General features: G+C 39.2%; 1 protein-coding gene across 1 annotated transcript; it reads right to left on the bottom strand.

Annotated features, from left to right (window-relative positions):
- Positions 1 to 1,001: 1,001 nt before the first annotated feature.
- LOC589934 (large subunit GTPase 1 homolog) lies at positions 1,002 to 22,528 on the bottom strand. The gene is made up of 13 exons (XM_030987340.1): positions 22,331 to 22,528; positions 12,966 to 13,092; positions 12,126 to 12,246; positions 10,510 to 10,596; positions 9,573 to 9,720; positions 8,827 to 8,997; positions 7,945 to 8,505; positions 7,596 to 7,697; positions 6,849 to 6,992; positions 5,233 to 5,356; positions 4,478 to 4,557; positions 4,018 to 4,170; positions 1,002 to 3,236 (listed from the first exon to the last, which is right to left on the bottom strand). The coding sequence occupies exons 1-13, from the start codon at positions 22,421 to 22,423 to the stop codon at positions 3,024 to 3,026; spliced, it is 2,124 nt and encodes a 707-aa protein (XP_030843200.1). The 5' UTR covers positions 22,424 to 22,528; the 3' UTR covers positions 1,002 to 3,023.
- Between the last annotated feature and the right edge of the window lie 5 nt (positions 22,529 to 22,533).

Below are 22,533 nucleotides of genomic sequence, written 5' to 3'. Positions count from 1 at the left end.
ATTCACAGTATTATTATTATTATCATTTATTTAAGTCGACAATTTCCCTCTTAGAATTTACTTATTAATTATTCAGAGCAACCTTATTTACATTCTTTCTTTACTTTTAGTCTTTACCATATCCTTCCAAAACACAGAGGCGGATCTTTTTGCTAAGGGTGGGGGGGGGGGTGGGGGGGGGGGGGCGGGGGGGGGTAACCCAAATACGATGTGGAGCATCGTCCACGAGCTGCGTAGTGGCGAGGCGATTTTCGTTGTTGCTATTTTGAACCCCTGTAAAAGATGTTTTCCTGGCATCTACTATACTAACATCTACTAATACTGTGTAGGTCTGAACACATGATAGCATTTTCTATGCACATCACATTTTCACTTGGCAGCCAAAGGGGGGGGGGGGGGTTAAACACCCTAAACCGCCTAGATCCGCCCCTGCAACATCTTTGGTGATCTTCTTCTCAATATTGATTTACTGGTGGAGTTACATTATTTGCTGGCCTGTTAGAATAACCAGATTCCAGAGGATTCACACTTTTCACAACGAAAAACTTCTCCATGTTTCAGTCCTTGCGCGATCGTCTCCAGCTCCAGCAGATATTGGGCGTCAGCGCGCACACAGATACTACCGGCGCAGTATAGCCACTGCTGAGGGCCGCACTAGCTGCACTGCGAGCTTCCATTGTTTGTATCGGTAATACTCATAAAGATGGGAGAGAAAGCGCCATCTAAGTTCCATTTCATTGGTTTAAGGTTTGAAAATTGATACTCAATATTGTGTTAAAGTTATATCAGAAAAGACAATCTTAATTTTATAATTCCACGGGGGCGATTTTTAATTTTTCAATCGCCCCCATGAGCAACCTGACGGGGGCGATTATGGAGCTCACGGGGGCGAATCGCCCATCGCCCCCGTGTATTTTGAGCGCTGCCTCCTACCCTCTCTCTCTCTCACCCACTTTCTAAGATTGCAATAATAAAAATAATAACAATAATGATAATAATAATAATGGAACAAAGGAACGTTTAAGTAAACATTATCCATCAAAATATCTTTCAGGATTTTAGGTAATTTCACTATATTTAATCAATGATTGATGGTGTTGCTAATTGTATATAGTAAAATGCTTGATAGTCATTGTACTCGAGTTATTTTGTCAGATATGTTACAAATTACATTTAAGATTTCAATAAATCTCATGAATGTATTAATATACACATATCTCATCAATGTATTCAGCTGGTAGCCCTACAAGAGCTTCAAATGAATTAAAATGAAACAATGAATTGTAATTAATGTTTGTAAGGGACACCAAATGACCAAATACTTTGGACTTGCCCTATAACAGGGTAAACATAGGAAAACAAACATACATCAGGGCCCAATTTCACAAAACTTTTCATCAGTGACAAATGACAGTTGTTGTCATAAGCTAGTGACATCCTTGCTAGTGATTGGTTATCAGCAGATTTGTCACTGATTTTTGTCATTGAAAGAAAGCTTTGTGAAACGTGGCCCAGGACATAACCCTTTCAAAACAGGCATTCCATATTTTGTGGTTTGGCTCAATAACCTTTGATTCAGAGCCCTAAATAGCATACCAGGGGGGTATTTCACAAAGATCCTAAGTAGAACTTAACACTAAGTTTGACTTAAAAATTATGGACAGCCATTGGAGCCTTAAAATGAAATATACTCAAAAGCAGAAATTCAAGTAATATAAAAAAAATTAAATTCCACAACAAGAATATGAAATCTCCTTAATGATAGAAAATATGAATGATTTGAATAAACATTTTATGCCTTTCAAAAATATTTTTACCAAATATTTCAAAGATGCTAATGGCTTTCCATAATTTTTAAGTCCAACTTAGAGTTAAGTTCTACTTAGGATCTTTGTGAAACACCCCCCAGATACATAAAAAGAAAGGGCACACAATACTGCACATATTGTATCCATTTACTTGCATGGCTACATTGTATTTGATGCCAGGTATTTTTAAAAGGAAAATAAGCTTTAAATTCTTAAAATTGGCAAAAGACTGTAAAGTAAGTGATTTTTTAAAAGAAAATTCTTGTTATTAAAACTTTTCAACATAGCTCAAAACAATGCATACTGTTGCCTGAGTCTTGGTATTATATTTGAACAATGCAAGCAAAAAATGTATATAGTTGTTGCCAATTTAAAGAAGACAGAGTAAACAGAGGAAAACATACATTGGTGCAGGAAGGCATCACGTTGTACAAAGAAAAGTTAATTGTTAGACTGTACACTGGAGTATAATCATCTATTATCATTTTCCTTATACTTCGTTTTGAATTACGAGTTGGTATTTAATGAGGCATCATAAAACCAAATCTGTTTGTAAATGTACAATATGATTTGCATCCATTCAAGTTACGATGCAGACGTATTTAAAGCAATTATTTTGTCTCTGGTTTCAGTGTCACACAGGAGAGACTTACAACAGATTGAATGTAGATTGAACAGAACAATTCGATCTATCTTATTTAAACCCCAAATTTGTAATCAAAAGACAGATAAAAGGATACATATAATACATATTGTAATTTATGTGTTGCATGGTTTGAAATGTACAATATAACTACAATGTAATATGTTTTTGATTACAATTTCATGATAAACTTAAAGTTAAAATATCCCTAAAGTCACATGTCCATTCCAGCTGATAATGATAAACATTCATTTGAGAATTAAAAAAGAATCACAGTGTAGACACTGCCCCTCAGATAGGATGTTGAATACAGGTCTCATGGAGGAGAATCACCACCTTTACGTGTTAAAAACCTACTGCTTTATTTGTATAAGAGTTAGGGGGAAACCTGGTGTAGTGGTCCACCTGCACCCCCAATCAGTTATAACGGGAGGAGAGACCAGAGGGTTACGGCGATTCAGTTTCGTATTTTGCCTCCCAGGCATAGGTGGCGCCATATACTTAATAATGATAACACTTTCGGGCAAATATCCATGAATTCTATTTCTTATCAAGTCCGACCTGTTTGTAATTTATTTCTCATCTAGATGGCCGTACACCTTCCTCAGTTTCTCTTTCTTGCCTCTCTTCTGCTTCTTCCAAGGTTTCCCCAAGTATCTGACCCCAGCCACGGCTGCAGCCGCATCCCCAACCATGGCCGCCCTAGGGGGCATCGCCTTGGTGTGTGCAACGCTAGGCTTGGAAAAGAAGCTGTCGTCCACTTTCTTGGAAGCAGATCTCTTGACCTGAAAAGAAGAAAGAAAGGGAGGATTAGTTTTGAGGAAGCCAACACATATTCAAAATGTAAATGACAAACATTGGACATTGTCCAGTTTACAAAATCTACATGAAAGTCACATTCCAGTCACACCAATGTGAAAAACATGAGACGGACATCAGGGGTGCATTTCACAAAACTTGTCATCAGTGACAAATGACAATTTGTTTAATAAGCTAATGAAATCCTTGCTTCTGATTGGTTATCAGCAGATTTGTCACTGATTTTTGTTATTTGTCATTGAAAAAAGGCTTTGTGAAACACCCCCCCCCCCCCCCAGACCATACAAAATTACATTTACCTTATATGGCCAAGAATTAGTGTTGAGTTAGTATGGCAGTGTGACTGAGAGATAGAGCAGTACTTGATCAAGAAACTTGATGTGTACATGTATTCCTGATTGTTGCTATGGCAACATTTGCTTCAGGCTTTATTTTGTCAAATATGTATGGTAAGCGTTAAAGAATCGTTAAAGCGTTAAAGGGATCTAAAGGATCACGACTTTTCGTGTGCCGCTGCTACACTTCGTCAGGTGATAACATCTTATGTAAGCAAGCATGTTTTATACTCTACGGTTTGTTGACCATATATTGCGAGACAAACAAATATCACTAGCGATATTATTTTTCGATACTACATCCGCAATGAATAATGTATTTAGCATTAACATCAGACCTATTTGAAAGTTATAAATAATCAAGGAATCTGGAAAGAAAGATGTTAAAAACAGAGTACAGCGAGTATCTTACGGTTTGTCCTTCTGCAGTGATCATAGGTTTGTTGGCCGACTTCTTAGGTCGTGACCCTGCTTTGACCTCACCGACCTCCATTGATGGAAAGTGCATTGAACCAAACTCTTCAGGGCTCAAATCCGGGGGAGGAATGCTGTATAAAACCTTGCCCTGGTAAATTATAGAGAACAGAAAATGAGAGGGTTTTTTTAAGACAATTAGTCGAGTTGTACAACATAAAATGCACCAAAGCTATTAAACTGAATTGCTGTGAAGTAATTTTGGTTGTTTCAATTGTTGTTTCAACTATAATACTAACAATAGGTCCTAGCCTTAAACTTTTGATGATATAAAGCTTTAAGAATTGTTTCATAAGCAAATTTCAAGTATATTTTTAGTTTATTTAAACTGGTTAATAATAAATGAACACAACAAATCAAGATGAAAAAAGGGAACTGTATTATTTAGGATGACTTACTTTGACGTAGTCCTTCAAGACGATCCTGGCAGATCTGAAGCTGTCTGGCACTCCTTTCTGTGTCATGTACCCACGCACATCTGAACAATAAACAACAAGTTTGAAAATATGATGCTCAAAATATCTTTACTGCTAAAAAGTGGCAATAACTGATTATGCTAAAGTAGAAAAAAGAAATCGTAATTCTATTTATTATCGCATCTATGACAACCTTTTGTCCAAATAAAAAAGAAAAAGAATAACCCCAAATATTGAAATAAAATAAATATGAATTCAATTCAAGTTAGTATGGTGTATTTGGAGTCAGGATGGTGTGTAAAGCTCTTCTGGCTCCTTTTCAGTATGTGCCATATACAGGTTCCTTTAGAAACGGTTCCAAATAGAATCAAGATAAAAGGGCGAAGAAATGCAGTCTTTAAAGACAAGTGGCCTTTCTATACAGGTGGTAGCTAAATCATTTATTCCTTGAATGCAGTGAGCGCAATGGCTATCAGAGCTAAAGCCAAGATAATAATGCCCCTAGTCCTGGAAGTGGAGGGTGAAGTTAAAGGTCAGTCCCCAGACGTAAATGATCATATCTGCTTGATAGATATCTGTAAAACCCAAATTAGTAACACATCATAATGGGATATGCAGCAAAGAAGAACAAGTTATTAATACTAATGTTGTTGATGTTCTTCTTCTTATTATTATCATTATTAACATTTGTATTATAATTTCGCTTTTTCTTCATCTTCTGGTTTGAGTGTACTTACAGGCATGAGCATTGAGGAACTCTAGAGCAGTTGGTGGTCTGTCTGGATCCTCTCCTTCTCCTGGTTTAATCAGGTTCATCCCGTACGTTAGCTCTAGAACCTCCCTCGACACTCGCTGGCACATGTGCACAAATTACGTCAAGGAACTCCTGTAACATTTGATCGTATAAAACCAAAGTAACCCTTGAAGACCGTTCATTTCTTTGTGCTGCCCCTAGATTATGGAATAGATTACCACTGTAACTAAGGAAAGCCCCATCACTAGACAATTTTAAATCAAGACTGAAAACTCACTTGTTTATGTGGTATGTATAGCACAGCATTTACGAGCTCTTGCAGCGCAGTAGAATATTATACAGTTATTGACTGGCAGGGGGTGTAATATAACATTATTTGGACTGCTGAAGGGAGTTATATTTCCCAAGTGGTTATATTTTCCCGAAGCGCGCAGCGCTGAGGGAAAATATGGTCACGAGGGAAAATATAACTCCCTTCAGGTCCAAAGAATGTTATATACCCCTGCCAGTCAATAACTGTTATATTAGATAGCCTTGGGTTTTTTTTTTTTGTGGGGGGGGGGGGGGGGGTCCATATTTTTTTTAGCCCGAATTTTTTTTTTTTTTTTTTCGGAGACAATCAAAATTACGGAAAAAATTTGTCGAGATCACCTTTAAAAAAAAAAAAAAAAAATTGGGGTTAAAAAAAAAAAAATTAGCATTAGCAAAAAAAACAGCATTTTTCGGGAAACAAAAAAAAATTATTAAAAAAAAAAATTTACCCAAAAAAGCATTTTTTGGGGAAAAAAAAAATGTGGAAAAAAAAATTTCTTGGGAAAAAAAAAAATTCATGAAAAAAAAATATTGAAAAAATAAAATGGCCCTCGATAATGGTGTAATGTATGTAGTTGGTGACATACAGTCCTCAAGAGGGCGACATGCATTGATTAAAAATATATTCATTTCACCAGCCGGTAAAATATAACACTGAAAAGTGACCGGCCAGGAAAATATAACAATTTGGATCCTCGCAATTGATATCACGTGACGAGCTCTGGACCAATCACATCTCGGTATCTGTCTAAGCTATCTAATATATCTACATAGTTATTGCGCTTTACAAATGAATATATTATATTATGTATCATATATCTTAAACTGCACTTGTATTTCAAATATGAACTACAATCTATTCCATTATGATGTACTTATAAATGTATCTTTATGTGTAGTGAGTTTTTTACTATTTTTCAAAACACAGAGATGGAAACAACAGCAACAGCTTCTTCCTTTTTTTCTTCTTTTTCTTCTTACATTACAATGCAATACAATTGCTTTTCATATGGCACTAAATCCAATAACAAATTGCTCAATGTGTTTTAAATACAATTGGAAATTCATGGTAATTGGTCTTCTTCCACTTCTTCACCTTCTTTGCCTTCTTCTTCTACTCCTCCTCCTCCTCCTCCTCCTTCGTCTACTTCTTCTTTTTTTCCTTCTTCATTATTACTATTATTACTATTATTTTTATTACTACATGTACTACTACTACTCAATAACTACTACTAAAACACAGTCATAAAAATTGGAATTAAGAGTAAAGATAGATAAAAAGGATATGAGAGAGACTGGTGGATTGTAGTCTCTCATCTGATCTATCGGTAGTATGCCGTTAAGGTACATATCAGCCTTAGTAGAGACGAAAGAAGGCATCACCAGTCCAGGACAGTCACATAGGCACAACGTCGGCTCTACGAACAGAGTCTATGCAAGCAGGTAAGAAAAGAACATATTTTTTTGTATAAGATCTATCCCCAAATTCAATAACCCATTTCTAACATTAATCTGGTTGCATTGAAATCAAATTAAAATTCAGAGTTGATTTCTGCTGTAACTCCGAAAGGACCGGGTTGGTGGAGAGGGAAAGGAGGTGTTAATTTTCTAGAATAACTTGTTTGCATCATGAGCTATCATAACACTACAGCTGCAAGTTTTATGCATCTTTCAATACAAAATTTAAAAAATCAAAAAAACAAAATCAATGTGATGCATGCTGCTAAAATGAAAATTTATCAGTTTATGTATAATATACAATGCAGACTTATGTGAATAATCAATTAGTGATAATTTCAGCACCGTTTGAGGCACAGATATGAACCGCATGAACCTATATGCTCTATCTATATGCCAAGTTTCAGATGTTTCTGTCGCTCCATAGCCAGTATGTGGTGGAGGGGGATTCTCTGACTGAGAGAGCACTTTAACACCCGACCTTTAAATGGTTGATAAAGCAAGGCAATACTTTCAGTGAATCGATTTCTCTCTGTTCTCATAGATTATTACACAGTCCGACACGTTATAACTTACTTGAAAGTGTTTTGTTCTTCCTGGAGTAGCTGAGACTGGTACCTTCTTTTCTCTGAGTAGAGCATTGATGGTAGAACTCTTACCTACATTAGGGTATCCAACCTGTTATCATACAGAAATTTGGTAATTAAAATGATGAAGTTGAATCAATGTGAATAAAAACAAATAATCTTCTTCTTCCTTATAATTTTTTGCAGATTAAGTGACATCCTCTTTCACATTCTGATACAATTTAAGTGAAATTGTGCCATCAAATTTTTGGCGAATTAGGGGCTCCCAAAACTTTAGAGGGGCTTTAACTGAATTGAAATGTATTCTTGGAAACTAATCTAATTGCACGTCAACCTACCATGCCAACGGTCAGAATGTCATCAATGACCTTTGACCTTCCATGATGAACCTCTCTCAAGAAGGCTAGTAGCTCCTCCCCATTCAGCAGGTGTGATGTATTATGGACCTCTCCATCCTGTGAAGATGGTGCACATGATGCTTCTAGACCATCTCCTGCTCCTGATGATGCAGCATGCATTGTCCTTGACTCATCAACCTCATCCTCCTCCATCTGGTCGTCATGAATACATCTTGAAGATGCAACATCCATGCCCGACTCCTCCATTCTTAGACTTGAAGACATCTCGCTTGTTTCACTGCATACAGCATCTTCCTCTTTCCTAACATCTGATTCATCTTCTTCATTTGCTCTGGAGTCACCTGACTGGCTTGTTTGTGTGTTTGATTGTTCTTCACTTGATACGACCATTCCTTCCATGCTACTGGGGAGACCAGCATTTAGGGCAAGCCTTTGTGATACTTCATCTTCACAATCTTCATCATCTTCTTCCTCAGAGTCATCATCAGAGTCATCATCATCTTCACAACCTTCCATTGCTGCTTCACGCTCTCTAGCTTCCTGTAATTGAGTTCAATTCAATAACTGATTCATCTGTACGAAAGTAGACTTGAAAATTCACATAGCTTACACTTAACACTAGAGAAATTCTTTTAGAGTTCACAAACTGGAAACAAGTTTTAACTTGGATAATGGGTTTAACAATATCATGCTTTTTACTATAGATTTGTAGGGCTTATACCATTTCCATATTATTGGACAATATAAGCCTGCTCTTTGTGGCTACAAGTAATCCCAGTAGAACTTTTATAATCATCAAAATTTCAACGAAAACAATAATTCCTGTAATTTGTTATCCTCCATATTTCCAAGTTATTTTACCTTCTCTTCTAACCTCTCTGCCTCTGTGACAGCTGACCAGAAGGCTACTCGGATACTCTGTTTGGCAAAATACTCGGCCCATTTCTCTCTCTGTGCCTGGGTCAACAGGTCAGCTTTGCTGATCAAGACGATATTCTCCTTATTGCTGCTCACTTCTTTGACATATTTCTCCTGTAGGAAGAAATTTAAAGAAACATGGAGCTTTAATGGAGCTCTCAATAAACTACCATTCTTTCTACTGTTCTTACATGACCAACAAACCACAAAAGATTTGTGATCATCACACCGTCATTGGTTTCACAGAAAAGATCAATGGAAACAGGAGAAAAAAAAGCACATTAAAAACCGTATTTTGTGAGCTCTTGTGGTGACTTCCCTCGCTTATACAATGATAATGCTGCACACAAACAAAAGTTGTTAAAAAGCAAATAAATCGCTGAATCCAATTTGTAAAAACAGATTTGTGCACTTGAAGATGACATAAATGCAGATTTAAAACAGGGGTGCATGATGTAGATTTTAACTGTGCATGGGCAAAGGCTCTCATGTCTCGATTCATTCATGAAATGAGAAGCATTGATCAGTGTGAAGCAACTCCGCTCGGAGCTTATCAAAATATGCCCACAGCGTTGCGGTCAGGCTTAAAACAAAGAAGAAAGTACAGGTGGTAGCTATCATTAGTTTTACTACTCTCGTAGTCGAAAGTCGATTTGTAGTAGGTCCATGGTTAAATCATGTTATCTTACCAGATCCAAGCAGCGGAACAGGAGGGGATTCCTGGCATCTACGATCTGAACAATGACATCACTCCTCTCTATCACTCTCCAAAGCTGCCTCCAAAAATCAAGATTTCTTTCAAATGGTGTGAGGACAATGTGATCCTTTTCTTGAAGTCTGCAAGAAGAAGAAAGAATCAAGGAGGTTTATTATGGATTTTGTATAACCTAGCTTCTTCCCAAAGTTATCTAATATTGTTAGGGAAAAAGTAATGAATATTAAATATAGAAATGTCACCTAAATTTAATTGTTGCAAATATGTTGTTATAAAACCCCTGTATGATACTTGGCTACTCCATCATCAATTACTAAGAAAATGAAAGTTTATAGAATAATATGTAGAGATTAAATGAGAGGGGAGCTCGCAAGATATCTCACGGAGATGTTACTTTGTGTTTGATTGATTGCAACTTCAACGATTCATAATTTTCTTATTTTTAATTGGGCTTTGCTTACATTTTCACTGACCCATTTGTCTCATTTTTCTGCTTCTATTAAAACCAATTTATTAGCAGAGTGGATATCACCTTTTATCATCTTAATTCTGAACAAGTTAAATCGTTTGGGAGTGCAAATAAAATATTTTGCATAGGGTGGTAAAAAATAAAAATATTTGACTTAGGGAAAATTAGAGTTGTGAGATTGAGTTATGCAGAATTAACTGTATCTTTCTTTATCATAATCATCATCTTTACCAACAATTACTACAATCATTACCCCTATCTCTTTTTTCTTCTAGTAACAACGACTGTTAGATGTTGATACTGTCTTATGAAGATTCAGGTACTAGCCCTGTCTGAAGCCCTTCACATGTTATGCTTCCTGTCTTGACAATATATTCACTATGAAATAAAACTGTAAAAGTTGATGGGTTAATTGGATTTGATCTCTATCTGCATGACTCACATGGAGAATGATCTCCTCCACTCCAAGAAGGCATCTTTCTCCATCTGGTTGAGTTGCTCTGCGGAGGTTGTGGAATCCCATTTTGGTCTGTAAATAAAATAAGCATATATTTTAAGCGCATTGTGAAACAAGTGCTAATGAAAAAATCATCAAGTGCTAATCTCAAAGATAGTGAAAGATAGAAATTAATGTGAAAGTGAAAGGGGGGGGGCATATCCAACACTACCAGTATCTTACAAAATTCTCTTATTTTTCAAGTTAAACATTCTTCTTCACATATATTTCTTTCTCTTCCACAAAGATCACAAAGAAGACCTACCGGTATTTAAAATAAAAAGCAAAGAAAAATTGGAAGCTTGACATTCATTGACAGAAAGATAAAATGTTCAGCTGATTTATTTTTTAAAGGGATCCAGTAAATTTGTCTCAGATTCTAAACAAAATCCTGGAGTTGGCTCATGCTGCAATCATAATTATAAATCTTTAGGTCAGTCAGGAATCCCATGACTTTTACAAGCCGATCGCCTGTCTGAATATCAAGATATTTATGACTGGAATTTGAAATCTCAAAACCGTTTTTATAACACGTGTCTATTGGGGAAAATGATAATAATAAATAAAGCCGGTTACTCAAAGATTTTTACTTTTTTACAGCACTTCATGATCATTTTCTAAGCAAATTTTTGTTAAGGCTTTAATATTACACCATATCACAGACACTGATGACACGTAGGGCCATGCATCTCAGATTTGTTACACTGGAAACATTGTTAAACAACCCCTTTAAGCGCATTGTGACTCAAGTGCTAATCTCAAAGACAGTGAAAGATAGAAATTGACGCGAGGGTGAAAAGGGGGGGGGGCATTTCCCACACTGTCTTAAAAATTCTCTTATTTTTCAAGTCAAACATTCTTCTTAAGGGATAGTTGAGTTTTGTTGCATAAGGCGCTACACAAAATAATTTTGTTGTGAGATAATGAAAAACTGGGTGTCAAATTTGTAAGAACATAATATTTAAATGACAAAATCATCTTTGTTTGATCAAAATTGGTTCAGAGATGGCTGAAATATAACAATTTATAATACTTGTGGACCACCACAAATATTAGATATTTTTAAAAATTTGAAGAAAAAAAGTTTTACGTCGTATTTTAGCAAATGCCGATGTTGGCTTTTTTGTTGGCATTTTCATGTTGCTTACATTACCCACAATTAGCTGGCTCATGTATTGTTACTTTTAATAAAATAATTAATTAAAGGTCACCTTGTTTTTTTGAAGGTGGAGCTGAATTGGTATGATCGTATTGGCTAAATTTCACACATTTTGGGGTCTAAAATTACCTTCATAGCAATTTTAGGTTCTAAAAGGGCACTATAAATGTCATAGATAAAAATAAGAGCAATATCCATGCATTTTGACGGCATTTGTGGACTTAAAACAGAACTCAACTATGCCTGTAACATATATTTCTTTCTCTCCCTCCATCAAAGATCACAAAGAAGGCCTATTTAAAATAAAATGCTAAGACAAATTGAAAACTTGACATTCATTGACAGAAAATAAAAATGTCTAAAATCTTTTCCCCTCTCTCTATCTCTTTCCCTTGGCACCTACCTCCTAGGTATCTGCAGAAATGAAATGTTTTCTTTTTGGGCTTTGGTGATTTCAATGCTCTCCCTTGCTGATGGTAGACCTGTGTACTGGCCGGGATCAATCACCTTCACATTCAACCTTTCTGCAGGTCAAAGGTCAAACACATATTTACGTTAAGGTAGATCACCAACGATACAACTGTAAATGGGTCATTTGATTAACAACAATATTTATTCTTCAATTGCCTTTCAGTTCAATATGCTTAGCATGTTTTATAAACACAAATAGAAAATGATTATGTTAAAACATGCACATACAAAGATTTTTCAACTTTTAAAAGTGAAAAAGGTGGCAGAATTTTTGGTTAACCTTTATCCCTCTCTAAGGGCAATCCAAAAATTCAGCCACCTTTTTCACTTTTGAAAGTTGAAGAGCTTTGTACGTGCAAAAATATCATGAATTTCTCTATTTAAAAAAAATTAAAGTGCCTTTTTCCTTGGGGCAATACTCAAAATACCTAAAGAAAGAAAGAAATTAGCGTCTTTATAATTGTTTTTGTTGAAACAAATTGGAAAGGAGTCCAGCATTTCATTACAGACACATTACCCATTTTGCCATATTTAAGTCCCCGTACATAGTAATCACGACTACTCAAAAGTCATAACTTTCTCATTTTTGATTCTATTTAATTCAAGCTTCCACCAGTCTACTTCTATGACTTTTCTGTTTTCTTTTCAATTTTCTTTTTAAATATTCTTTATCCTTATCTCCAAATGTACCCAAACCAATTTCCAAATGTAACATTATCCAACATCTAGTTGTGGACAAAGCATGTCTGACTTGAATCTAACATAGTCATACCTGCAGTGAATTCTGTTCCAGCTAGCTCTGCAGTCTCCAAGAAATCTTCCAGGTTACTCTGCTCAGTGACGGATCGCAGGTTGATCCTGTTCCAATCGTATCCATCTTCCAGTTCACTTGTGTGAAGCTGCAACAAAACAACAGCAAAGAGTAATATTAGGGTGTCTGAACGATTTTTCAATTTTCCCTATTGGATTGATTTTACCTTTATGGTTGGAAAATCGAAACAATCAACTACTCAGAAGAACACATTTCATATACTCACTGATGTCTCTATCAAAAGATACGGTCCCCCCAAATCTAGGCAATATTTCTTGAAAGGGTGCGTTAACCAAACTAGTCTTTCACATCATTGCCAATCAGTAGGGCGTTGGTCCGAGAATAAGGATCGTCTGCATAAACGAGGATCGTCTTGGTAAATGCAGATAGATGATTCCTCAAAAATAAGGATCGTCTGCATTTTCGCAGACGTTTCATATTTTGATTGGCGATGGGAAAAACGGATTCTGCAATGGTTTTTTTGATGCATTTTACATTGACTTTGTACAGAGACTTTCATGTTATGAGCGATAATGAGCGATTATAAATATGAACCCATAAAAGTAGATGGTGAACTAGAGTAAAGGAGCCCGTTTTCGGCCACTTAAGACAAAATCCTATTTTTAGGACTCTTTACTTCCTATTTATTATCATTTCTTGTTCAAATCATGAAGCAAATATTATTATTATTTAAACAAAAAAAGAATCCCAGAAAAAAATCACGAATTGCCATGACAATATTCATTTCAATTTTCACTGTTTTGGAGCCCGTTATCGGCCGAGCGTTTCAGTTTACGGCCGCATGTACAAAGTCAATAGGAAGCGCTCGCGCGGGCCGTGCGTTTCCGCGCTGATGTACAGCACAAGCGGGCGGAGCAGGTATCCCACGCCGGAGCTCCCTGGTGCTCGCCTGGCCGAAGACAGGCACAGCGGTGATCGGAAGTTGGAATCTGAATTAGACAGAGATATCGTGTGTGCGTCGCGGTGTGCGGCTGCATTGATTTAATACATGCGATGAGATACTTTTGAGCTTGCGACTAGCACAAAATCGGGCTTTAAATCTGAAAAATACTTGAAATGAAGCTCATTTTATGGTACCCATATTTCTTACAGACACGCGTAAGATACTCGATTTTTCAGATTTGGGTAGCGGGACCGGCGATTACATCACTAAAATGTGATATTTTAGGATATATTTTCCATTGCAAATGTGGTTCTTCAGTGACACTGGCATGGTATGGTATGTGTGGGATATGTGTAATGCTATTATGCGATGTATTTTAGAGTGATTTTACCTTGCATCCAACCAATCGGCCGAAAACTGGAGCTGGCCGATTACGGGCTCCTTTACTCTAGAGTTATTTTCTTAAGGGGATTCCATTCATCCCATTGCCAGCTGGCGGTTCGGTAACCCGAAACCCGCAGAGCGTCGATGAAAAAAAAGTCAGCGAAAATGCAGACGATCCTTATTTTTGAGGACGCATTTTGTCAGAGTGTACGAGGATATCCTCATTTATGTGGACGATCACGATCCTCATTCTCAGACCCGAGACCCCGCTACTGCCATATCATCATTTGTAATGAATCTCCGATCTCCGACTCTGGTCACCGGTCATATGTTAATTGGCATAATTCACATCAATACATACACTTCCTAGGCTACAAGCTTTGTATTTAAACATATTTTTCTTTTCTTTCCTCTGTTTTTGGCCATCTTGGAATCCAGAAGTCGAGTGTTCGCAGGGATCCAACTGATGAGATAATTGGGAAGGGTCTACGTACTTTCCATGCCCTATCAGGAGCTGGTGCTTACTCCGGTGGTCTTATTCCTATTTTGTCAGCTCGTTTGTGGAAGACCTTTTGCATTCCCAGAATGCTATATGGCTCATCAATCTTTAACTTTACCAAGTCAATGGTAACTAAACTGGACCGAGCACAATCTCATCTGTTCAAGAAGATCATGGGTGTACCCTTAACTGCTGCAGATGAAATAGTCTACCTCCTCACGGACCTCATCCCGATGTCTCATCAAATTGACCTTGATAAGCTCCTCCTTCTTGGTCAGGTCCTCAATCTTGACAGTGGAAGGTTTGAATCACGGACTTTTCTAGCAGCTATCGCGGTGAATGCTCCTTCCATCCAAGCACTCCGATGTATACTGCAGAGATATGATCTTCCTGATCTTGAGAGTCTGATGCTCAATCCATTTTCATATCTCGAATGGAAGCGGTTGATAAAGTTCAAGATTAAAGACGCTGTACATGCCAAGACTGCTGTTGGTGTACTCTCCAAGTCGTCCCTTCAGTATTGGTCAGGCAAGATACCTCTGGATCCGCATCTGCTCTATCCACAACATTCTCCGTCTTACATCATTCGGCAAGCTCTTTCGCTGAGGGCTCAACTTCTCTCCAACACGTATTTGGTTCAGACAAGATTGTGCAAAATCCAGAAAGCAGCTGATCCGCTATGCCTCCTGTGCAATTACTGCAAAGGTGTTGATGAGACAGTTGAACACTTTATAGCATCCTGTCCGACTCATCTTCAGATACGCCATGACTTTGTCTCCAAAGTAAATAAATGTCTCCAGGATTACCCATTGTGTGCGTCACAATATTGAAGTAGACTTGGGAGCTACTTTATAGACACCATAACCAGACATGAAATACTCACTGGAAATGTATCAGGCAATCAGGCTTGACATCCTTAACTTCCAGTAAAGGTACGTCTGTTCGGTTGAGGTGTCGGTTGCATGAGAGAGAGAGTTCAGGTTGACTCTATTCCAGGGAAGCTTCCAATAGGAATAGCGCCCTCTAGTGGTGAGGGTGGCTATTGTAGACTGCTATGCTCTGCTACACTCGTAGTCTGCTAATGCAGTCTGCTTCGTGCTTGTAGTCTATATCATAAACTACTACATTCCCCCCCGTTTTAAAGAACTCATCCCAGGGAGAACCTAAACCCCTCAAAAAAAAACTTGGGTGCCACAATCAGTGGCTGAAACCCGCTAAGACCGGCTTTTGTAACAGCCAGGTCCATCAATCACAACATACAAAATTTAAACAAAACAATGTTGTCCTCCGGAAAAAAACTGTTTTCCTTTCCTTTCCTTGAACAAAACCCTCCTCCCTTTGCCAACTACAAAGGGCAACCCCATTATACATCCCATTATAAAAACATCACGCCCTCAAAGGGCAATTTCATTATAAACACAATATAATAGAAAACATCATGCCGATCCCCTTTCTTTGTACTGAAAAAAACAAACAAGGGTGATCCAAACAGTATAGTTTTTGTTTCTAAAAAAGGAAAATCGGAAGCAAACGAAATCAAAGGGTGACACGAGTGCCAGCAATGTGCAATTGATTTAAACCGATGTAGTTCAAATCAAATGGCCTCGATGAAACCATACCCAGTTTGCTAAATTTAAACAAATCATCAAAATATCCCAATAATCACAAACCGGGGTCACTAACCCCGACATCCCAGAGGGAATTGGTCAAGGAATACCCTGAAAGCCGAAAGAGAGGTCGCTTACCCCTACTTCCCAATGGGAGCTGGTCAAGGAATACTTTGATAGCTAGAAAATGTGGAGTATACATCAACACCCCACTTAAAACATTACAGGGGTCAGTCACATCGACACCCCTCTCAAACACTTGCAGGGGTCTATCACATTGTCACCCAACTCAAAACATTGCAGGGATACTTATCGTCATCCCCCTTAAGTCACTTGAAGAACGAGGAAACCATGAACACAGGCATAAATATGGACCGTGCTAGATTTCTACAACAAGCAGCAGTGCTACATGTATACAGGGATAAGGACATGGAGCAGGAGGCTAACTTACAGCCAACTTTGACATGTCTATGGCAAAGTCCTTACTTTGCTATCCCAAGGAAAAGACTACTACAAGAAAGCTGAATGAGAAACTCTCCACAGAAAACTACCCTAATTACAAAAATGCCTGCCAAAAGGATGTGTACTGAAACATAGAGTAAAACGCATACTCCAAATAAACTCATTCACCCCTTTGTCAAGATGATTAATGAATATGACCGACATGATTAGCATGTAGGACAGGTTTCACTCCAACGGAGAGATCCACATACATGTAAGCATTTTGACAAATTGTACTAATTCCACAAAACTAGGATTAAACTAATATACATCCATACATTCTGAAGTACATGAAGATCATATCTCCAGTATGCATGGACTAAGGGAATGTTTATGTGCTTTCATGTAGATAACTTAGAAGTGGACATGGTAGCCATAAGAAGATATTTTTGTCTTAATCCTCTTACTAGATCACATAAATATCACAGGATTCCCAACTATCCTGGAAATCATGGGAAAATCCATACCATACCCCCACCATGTATAACAGATAGTACAGGAACGATAAATTACTTATCAGTTCGAAGATGAAATCACCCATAAGGTAATCCAGTATGGTAAGAGGTAATTACCTAAGAGGAAAAAACAACTGCCACAGAACTAATATTGAGAAGCTTGCCGACATAAGCCTTTTCCTGAAATGGCAGGGAGGACCTCATCCATCCCTAACTCGTCAGACTTTACTACATCTGCTCCTCGACCAGGTACTTCTCGTCCGACCCTCGTCCGACCCACTGGGTCTTGGGCGGCAGGGTCTGTGAAATCCCTCGCGCCCCACCTAGAGCCTTGGCAATCTTCTCCAGGTTTTTCTCCAAACCGGATATCCGGATATCCAAACTGGTAGACAACCCAGATATCTGGCTATCCAAACTTTTCACCAAACCAGACATCCGGTTATCAAAGCTCTTCGCTAAATCGGATATTCGCTTATCCGATCGTCCCTCCAACTCTGACATCCGGGTCTCAAGTCTGGAAGGGGAAGGGGTGGAAGGAGTGCCCTGCGCCGGTCGCGGGGCAATGTCCACCCTTCGCACCTCGGGCCCTCTGACCTCACCCGATTCGGTCGCCATCACTTTGGCCTGCCAGGTACGGCCGTACATGACCGTATGCGCGTGCTGGAACCAGCGGATTGCCTCCACTGCTTCCCCAACGTTAGAGAGGCGCTGATTAAGGGCATGACACCCAGCATCGCTGTCGATACAGCCCTGACATAAACGCAATACCAGTTGCCGCTGCACGTAAGTATCTGGGACCCCGGGAAATGCCCGGGATGCAAGCCGATGCAATTTGTCTGCCCATTCAGGCAAGGATTCCGTAAGACCCTGCTTAGCAGTGTTAAATTCAAGCAGGGTTGCCTCCGGAGGCTCCCGGTATCCAAACCGGCCCTCCAGCTGGCGTACTACCCCGAAATAACCCATATCGGGGTCCCGCTCCTGAATCCTATCGAAAAACTCGCTTGCCTGACCGTCCAGACACCAGCACAACTGGTTTAGGCGTTGTGGATAATCCCACTCGCAGGCATCCGCAAATGCGGAGAATTTTCGGAAGAACGCGCGCCAATTCCCACGCCCGTCGAATCCGATCGATTTGGGGAGTGGCTGATAAGAAGCCCTCCCTCGGTTGCGTCCCCAATCTCCCTCCCCTCTAGACAAAGACGGTCGGGGGAATCCATCGCCCATTTCCGGGGGCAGGGTTGGAAAAGTCCGGGCCGGCCCTGGTAGGGAAGTATCTTCCCCACCTTCATATCTCCACGAATTCGCGCGGGAAAACCCGCCCGACTCTCTCACCGGGGGAGGATAACTGTCATGGGGATAAACCTGTGCCCCAAGACTTCTTCCTCCGGATTCTCCGGATCCTCTCCCCCGGAGCGTGCTACTCCAAAAATCGCCCGTTTGGAATATTGCCCTAGATGGCATCCTGGGGGACTCTCCCCCATAATCCAAACGCGATCGGAAGTCAAACCAGCCTTGCAGATTGCCTACATCCGCAAACATAGCAGAGGACTCCAACAGCTCAGGAGTAATCCCCCCATGCTTTTCCCGGAGTTCTAAAATACGCCCCGCTCGAACAGGACTTACCCCGGGCATGGCCAGCAACTCCTCAAACGTACAACTATTAATAGGGACCTTCTCCATATCCCCACAGTGCTAGGTTAAATCCTTCAACAATAGGACAAAACCTACAACAATAAAATAAATCCCAGAATATTAATTGATCTATTCAGCAATTATAAACACCCTACAACCGCAGGTGAATAATTGAAGTTATTGAACAGAACAATATACCAGGATATATAACCACCAATAAAATAAATCCCAAAATAGTAATTAAACTACCCAAAAATTATTAATACCCATACAAGCACAGGTAAATAATTGGATAGAATACACTAGGATATTTTAGCACCAATAAAATATATCCCAGAAGATTAATTAGACTACCCAACAATTATTAATACCCATACAACCACAGGTAAATAATTGGATAGAACACACTAGGATATTTTAGCACAATTGCAATCACAATCACAATCAAAACAAAGGAAACACAGACCCCTACTGCCCTAGATCAATTCACCGAACCGATATAAAATATCGACAAGGAGCCTACTTCACTCAAGAATGAGCTATTACTCCCCCGCCTGAGAGGTTCGATGAAATAAAAAGAAGGAGCTACACCCCTCCTTGCGCCCTAACCAATGCAATACACCAGAGACAGGGTAAGATATACCCACCCCGGCACTGACTGTAATAAACCCAATGTCCTACTAAATTTAATCCCTAATACTAGTATTAAACTCTAAGTCTATAATTATTCTTATATTCTAAAACAGTTCCTAAATATGAAAAATAACAAATACTATAATTGTATCTGTATACTGCAATAGATGCCCTAATCCTCCAACACTACAACTGCCCCACCTCCGCACCGCCAAGACTCACGACTACCCTGGGATAAAACTCCCAGAGCCAAGTCCTCACCCACGGTCACAAAAGTGCTATCTATTTATCTGGTATCTTCTGTTTCCCGGAAAACACCCCTACAACGGAGTTAAAACCGAACAGTCAACCAAGATAAACAAACAATCAAAAGCAATTCCAGTTATAGATTCACCAGAACATCACAATTAATACAGATTCCAACCAAAGCAAGTTATGTAATACAATACAAGTAACCTTACCTAGTTAGTAGAGGTCTAGAGTCTAGCCTCTAGGTTCTATTCAATTCGCGAAAGGAATTATAAATACAACTCCCTCCACCAACTAAACAAACAGACCAACAAATCTAAAATATTTGCCCTAAACTAACCTAAGGAGTAAGGATTGCTAAAAACTATTTAATAATTGGAAATTGTTTACACCCTACAATTTGATTCAGTTATTTTATATAATAATTAATAGAATCAACCTAACCAATCCTGCGAAGGAGACTAGAATCCCCTTCACAAGAGCAGGACTCCTGGGAGCAGCTAGCTAGCAGAACCCCCACGATATCCACTCAATCTATATTTATTCTCAATAAGCTTTACGCCTCTGAAAACAAATTAAACAAATCCAAAAAGCTTATGTTCCACAAATAATCACTAGCTTTATTTGTCTCCTATTCCCCCTTTATTTTTAATTATTTAATAATTGGCTAAAACACAGCCCCTGGCCCCTACCACCAAGCGGGTAGGTGGGCCTAGACGGAACTGCTGGTAACACGAGCACTCACACACGTATACAGTCAGTCCACGTATCAAAAAATAAACGAAGGAAAAGCCCGACAAAATCGGGATAAAGGAGAAAAAGCAATGATTAAAAGGCAAAAGCAACGGATTTCCTACCGTACAATCCACGAGAATCCCACCTCTCACAACTCCAAAAGTACTTGTAAGTTGAAGGAGTTTACGATTTTGCAGGAGCAAGACTTTTGTTTGTTGTTGACAGTCGAGTCAATACAATAGATCGCAACGCTCACGCACCCAGATATCCTCCGCTGTTTCCGAGAAATCCCAAACTCTCGCACGTGTTCAGAAATTGAAACTTCTCAACACGTGAGCGAATGGGGACGTACTCCGGAGGATCTGGGTGGGCGAAATTCCGCCGCCCTGATTGGTCTATCCCCTCCAGCGAACGTGTGCGAATCTTGAATTCCATTCTCCTCAAGATTCACGCTCGGGGGGATATGAATGGAAAAACATAACCCAGCCTGGGGATATATATACAACCATCCCCCCTCGGTTATTCCTGGAATGTTTCCCACATCCATTATCCATTGTTCTACACATCACATTAATTCACGCCATTCAATAACAATGCTTCCATAAACATTCAACATGGCTGACCATCTCATCCTGTTTAGGCCAACAGGTTGATAATGATATACCATCATTCCATCACACCCAAAATACATAAAACAGGACATTCACCACACTAGTAGTAAACTAGCCACAAATAACATAACACATCCACTCCCGGGATATAAAACACCGTATTTCACTGCAGCCATCCGGCCATGGGCCTACCCAGCCCCCACCGAACCTGTCAGCCCTTCACGGCGCTCGCTCCCGTAAAGGCACAGAAAAATTAAAATTCACCATTTTAAAACAAATGGTCGGCCGGAACTACGGGCAGGCAACGCCCACCACCCCCAACCGGAAAATTTGTTTCCACCAGGAAACTAGCGGGCATAACCCCGCACAGCTCCAAAGCGCAACTCGGCAAATTTAGGTCCACGCCCCGTTTTGACAAAATAAATTGACAAAACAACACAACAAGTTACCCCAAAACGGTGCATTTCGAGGTCCTAAAAGTCCGTGACGCCAATGAAGTAGACTTGGGAGCTACTTTATAGACACCATAACCAGACATGAAATACTCACTGGAAATGTATCAGGCAATCAGGCTTGACATCCTTAACTTCCAGTAAAGGTACGTCTGTTCGGTTGAGGTGTCGGTTGCATGAGAGAGAGAGTTCAGGTTGACTCTATTCCAGGGAAGCTTCCAATAGGAATAGCGCCCTCTAGTGGTGAGGGTGGCTATTGTAGACTGCTATGCTCTGCTACACTCGTAGTCTGCTAATGCAGTCTGCTTCGTGCTTGTAGTCTATATCATAAACTACTACAATATGATGACCGTGATCCGTGTTTATTCACCAATGCTACTCTTCTCCCATTTGATCCTGTACTGCCATTTAGTTTACTGGCTATTACTTTACTCTTTGTCCATAAAATGCACCTATCGCGATCGACTGCTATCAGTCCATTACCTTGATGTTTACCTTGTGCTCCTGTTTAGTTATATGTCTTGCGGCCCATGGGATCGCTGATCTCCGAAAAAGCGGAGGAAGAACAAGAAGAAGAAGGTGAACATCCCGGTAGGCCTACTTCTTAATGAACGTGTGGGACTGTAACAAAATGCATGAGCCAAGTTGAACATGTTGAACTTACCCAAGAATCGTTGACTTTGCATGATTTAGAACTCTTTGATCTGTCTTTTAAGATACCTTTTCCTAAACTCGAGGTACCTTGCTTCTTCCCCATGGTAATTGCAATAAATGACCACTGTTCAAATCCAGTGTTTTAGTCTTCCTAAATTCGCAGATTGTGTCGCGATGTCGCAATGTGATTCATTCTTTTCGTCTTGCGTAATT

The sequence above is a fragment of the Strongylocentrotus purpuratus genome, unplaced genomic scaffold (genome assembly GCF_000002235.5).
Source record: "Strongylocentrotus purpuratus isolate Spur 01 unplaced genomic scaffold, Spur_5.0 spur5_scaffold_16, whole genome shotgun sequence".
In the NCBI taxonomy this organism is placed as follows: domain Eukaryota; kingdom Metazoa; phylum Echinodermata; class Echinoidea; order Camarodonta; family Strongylocentrotidae; genus Strongylocentrotus; species Strongylocentrotus purpuratus.
Note: the sequence above shows the minus strand (reverse complement) of the source record. Positions and strands in the feature narration are given on the sequence as shown.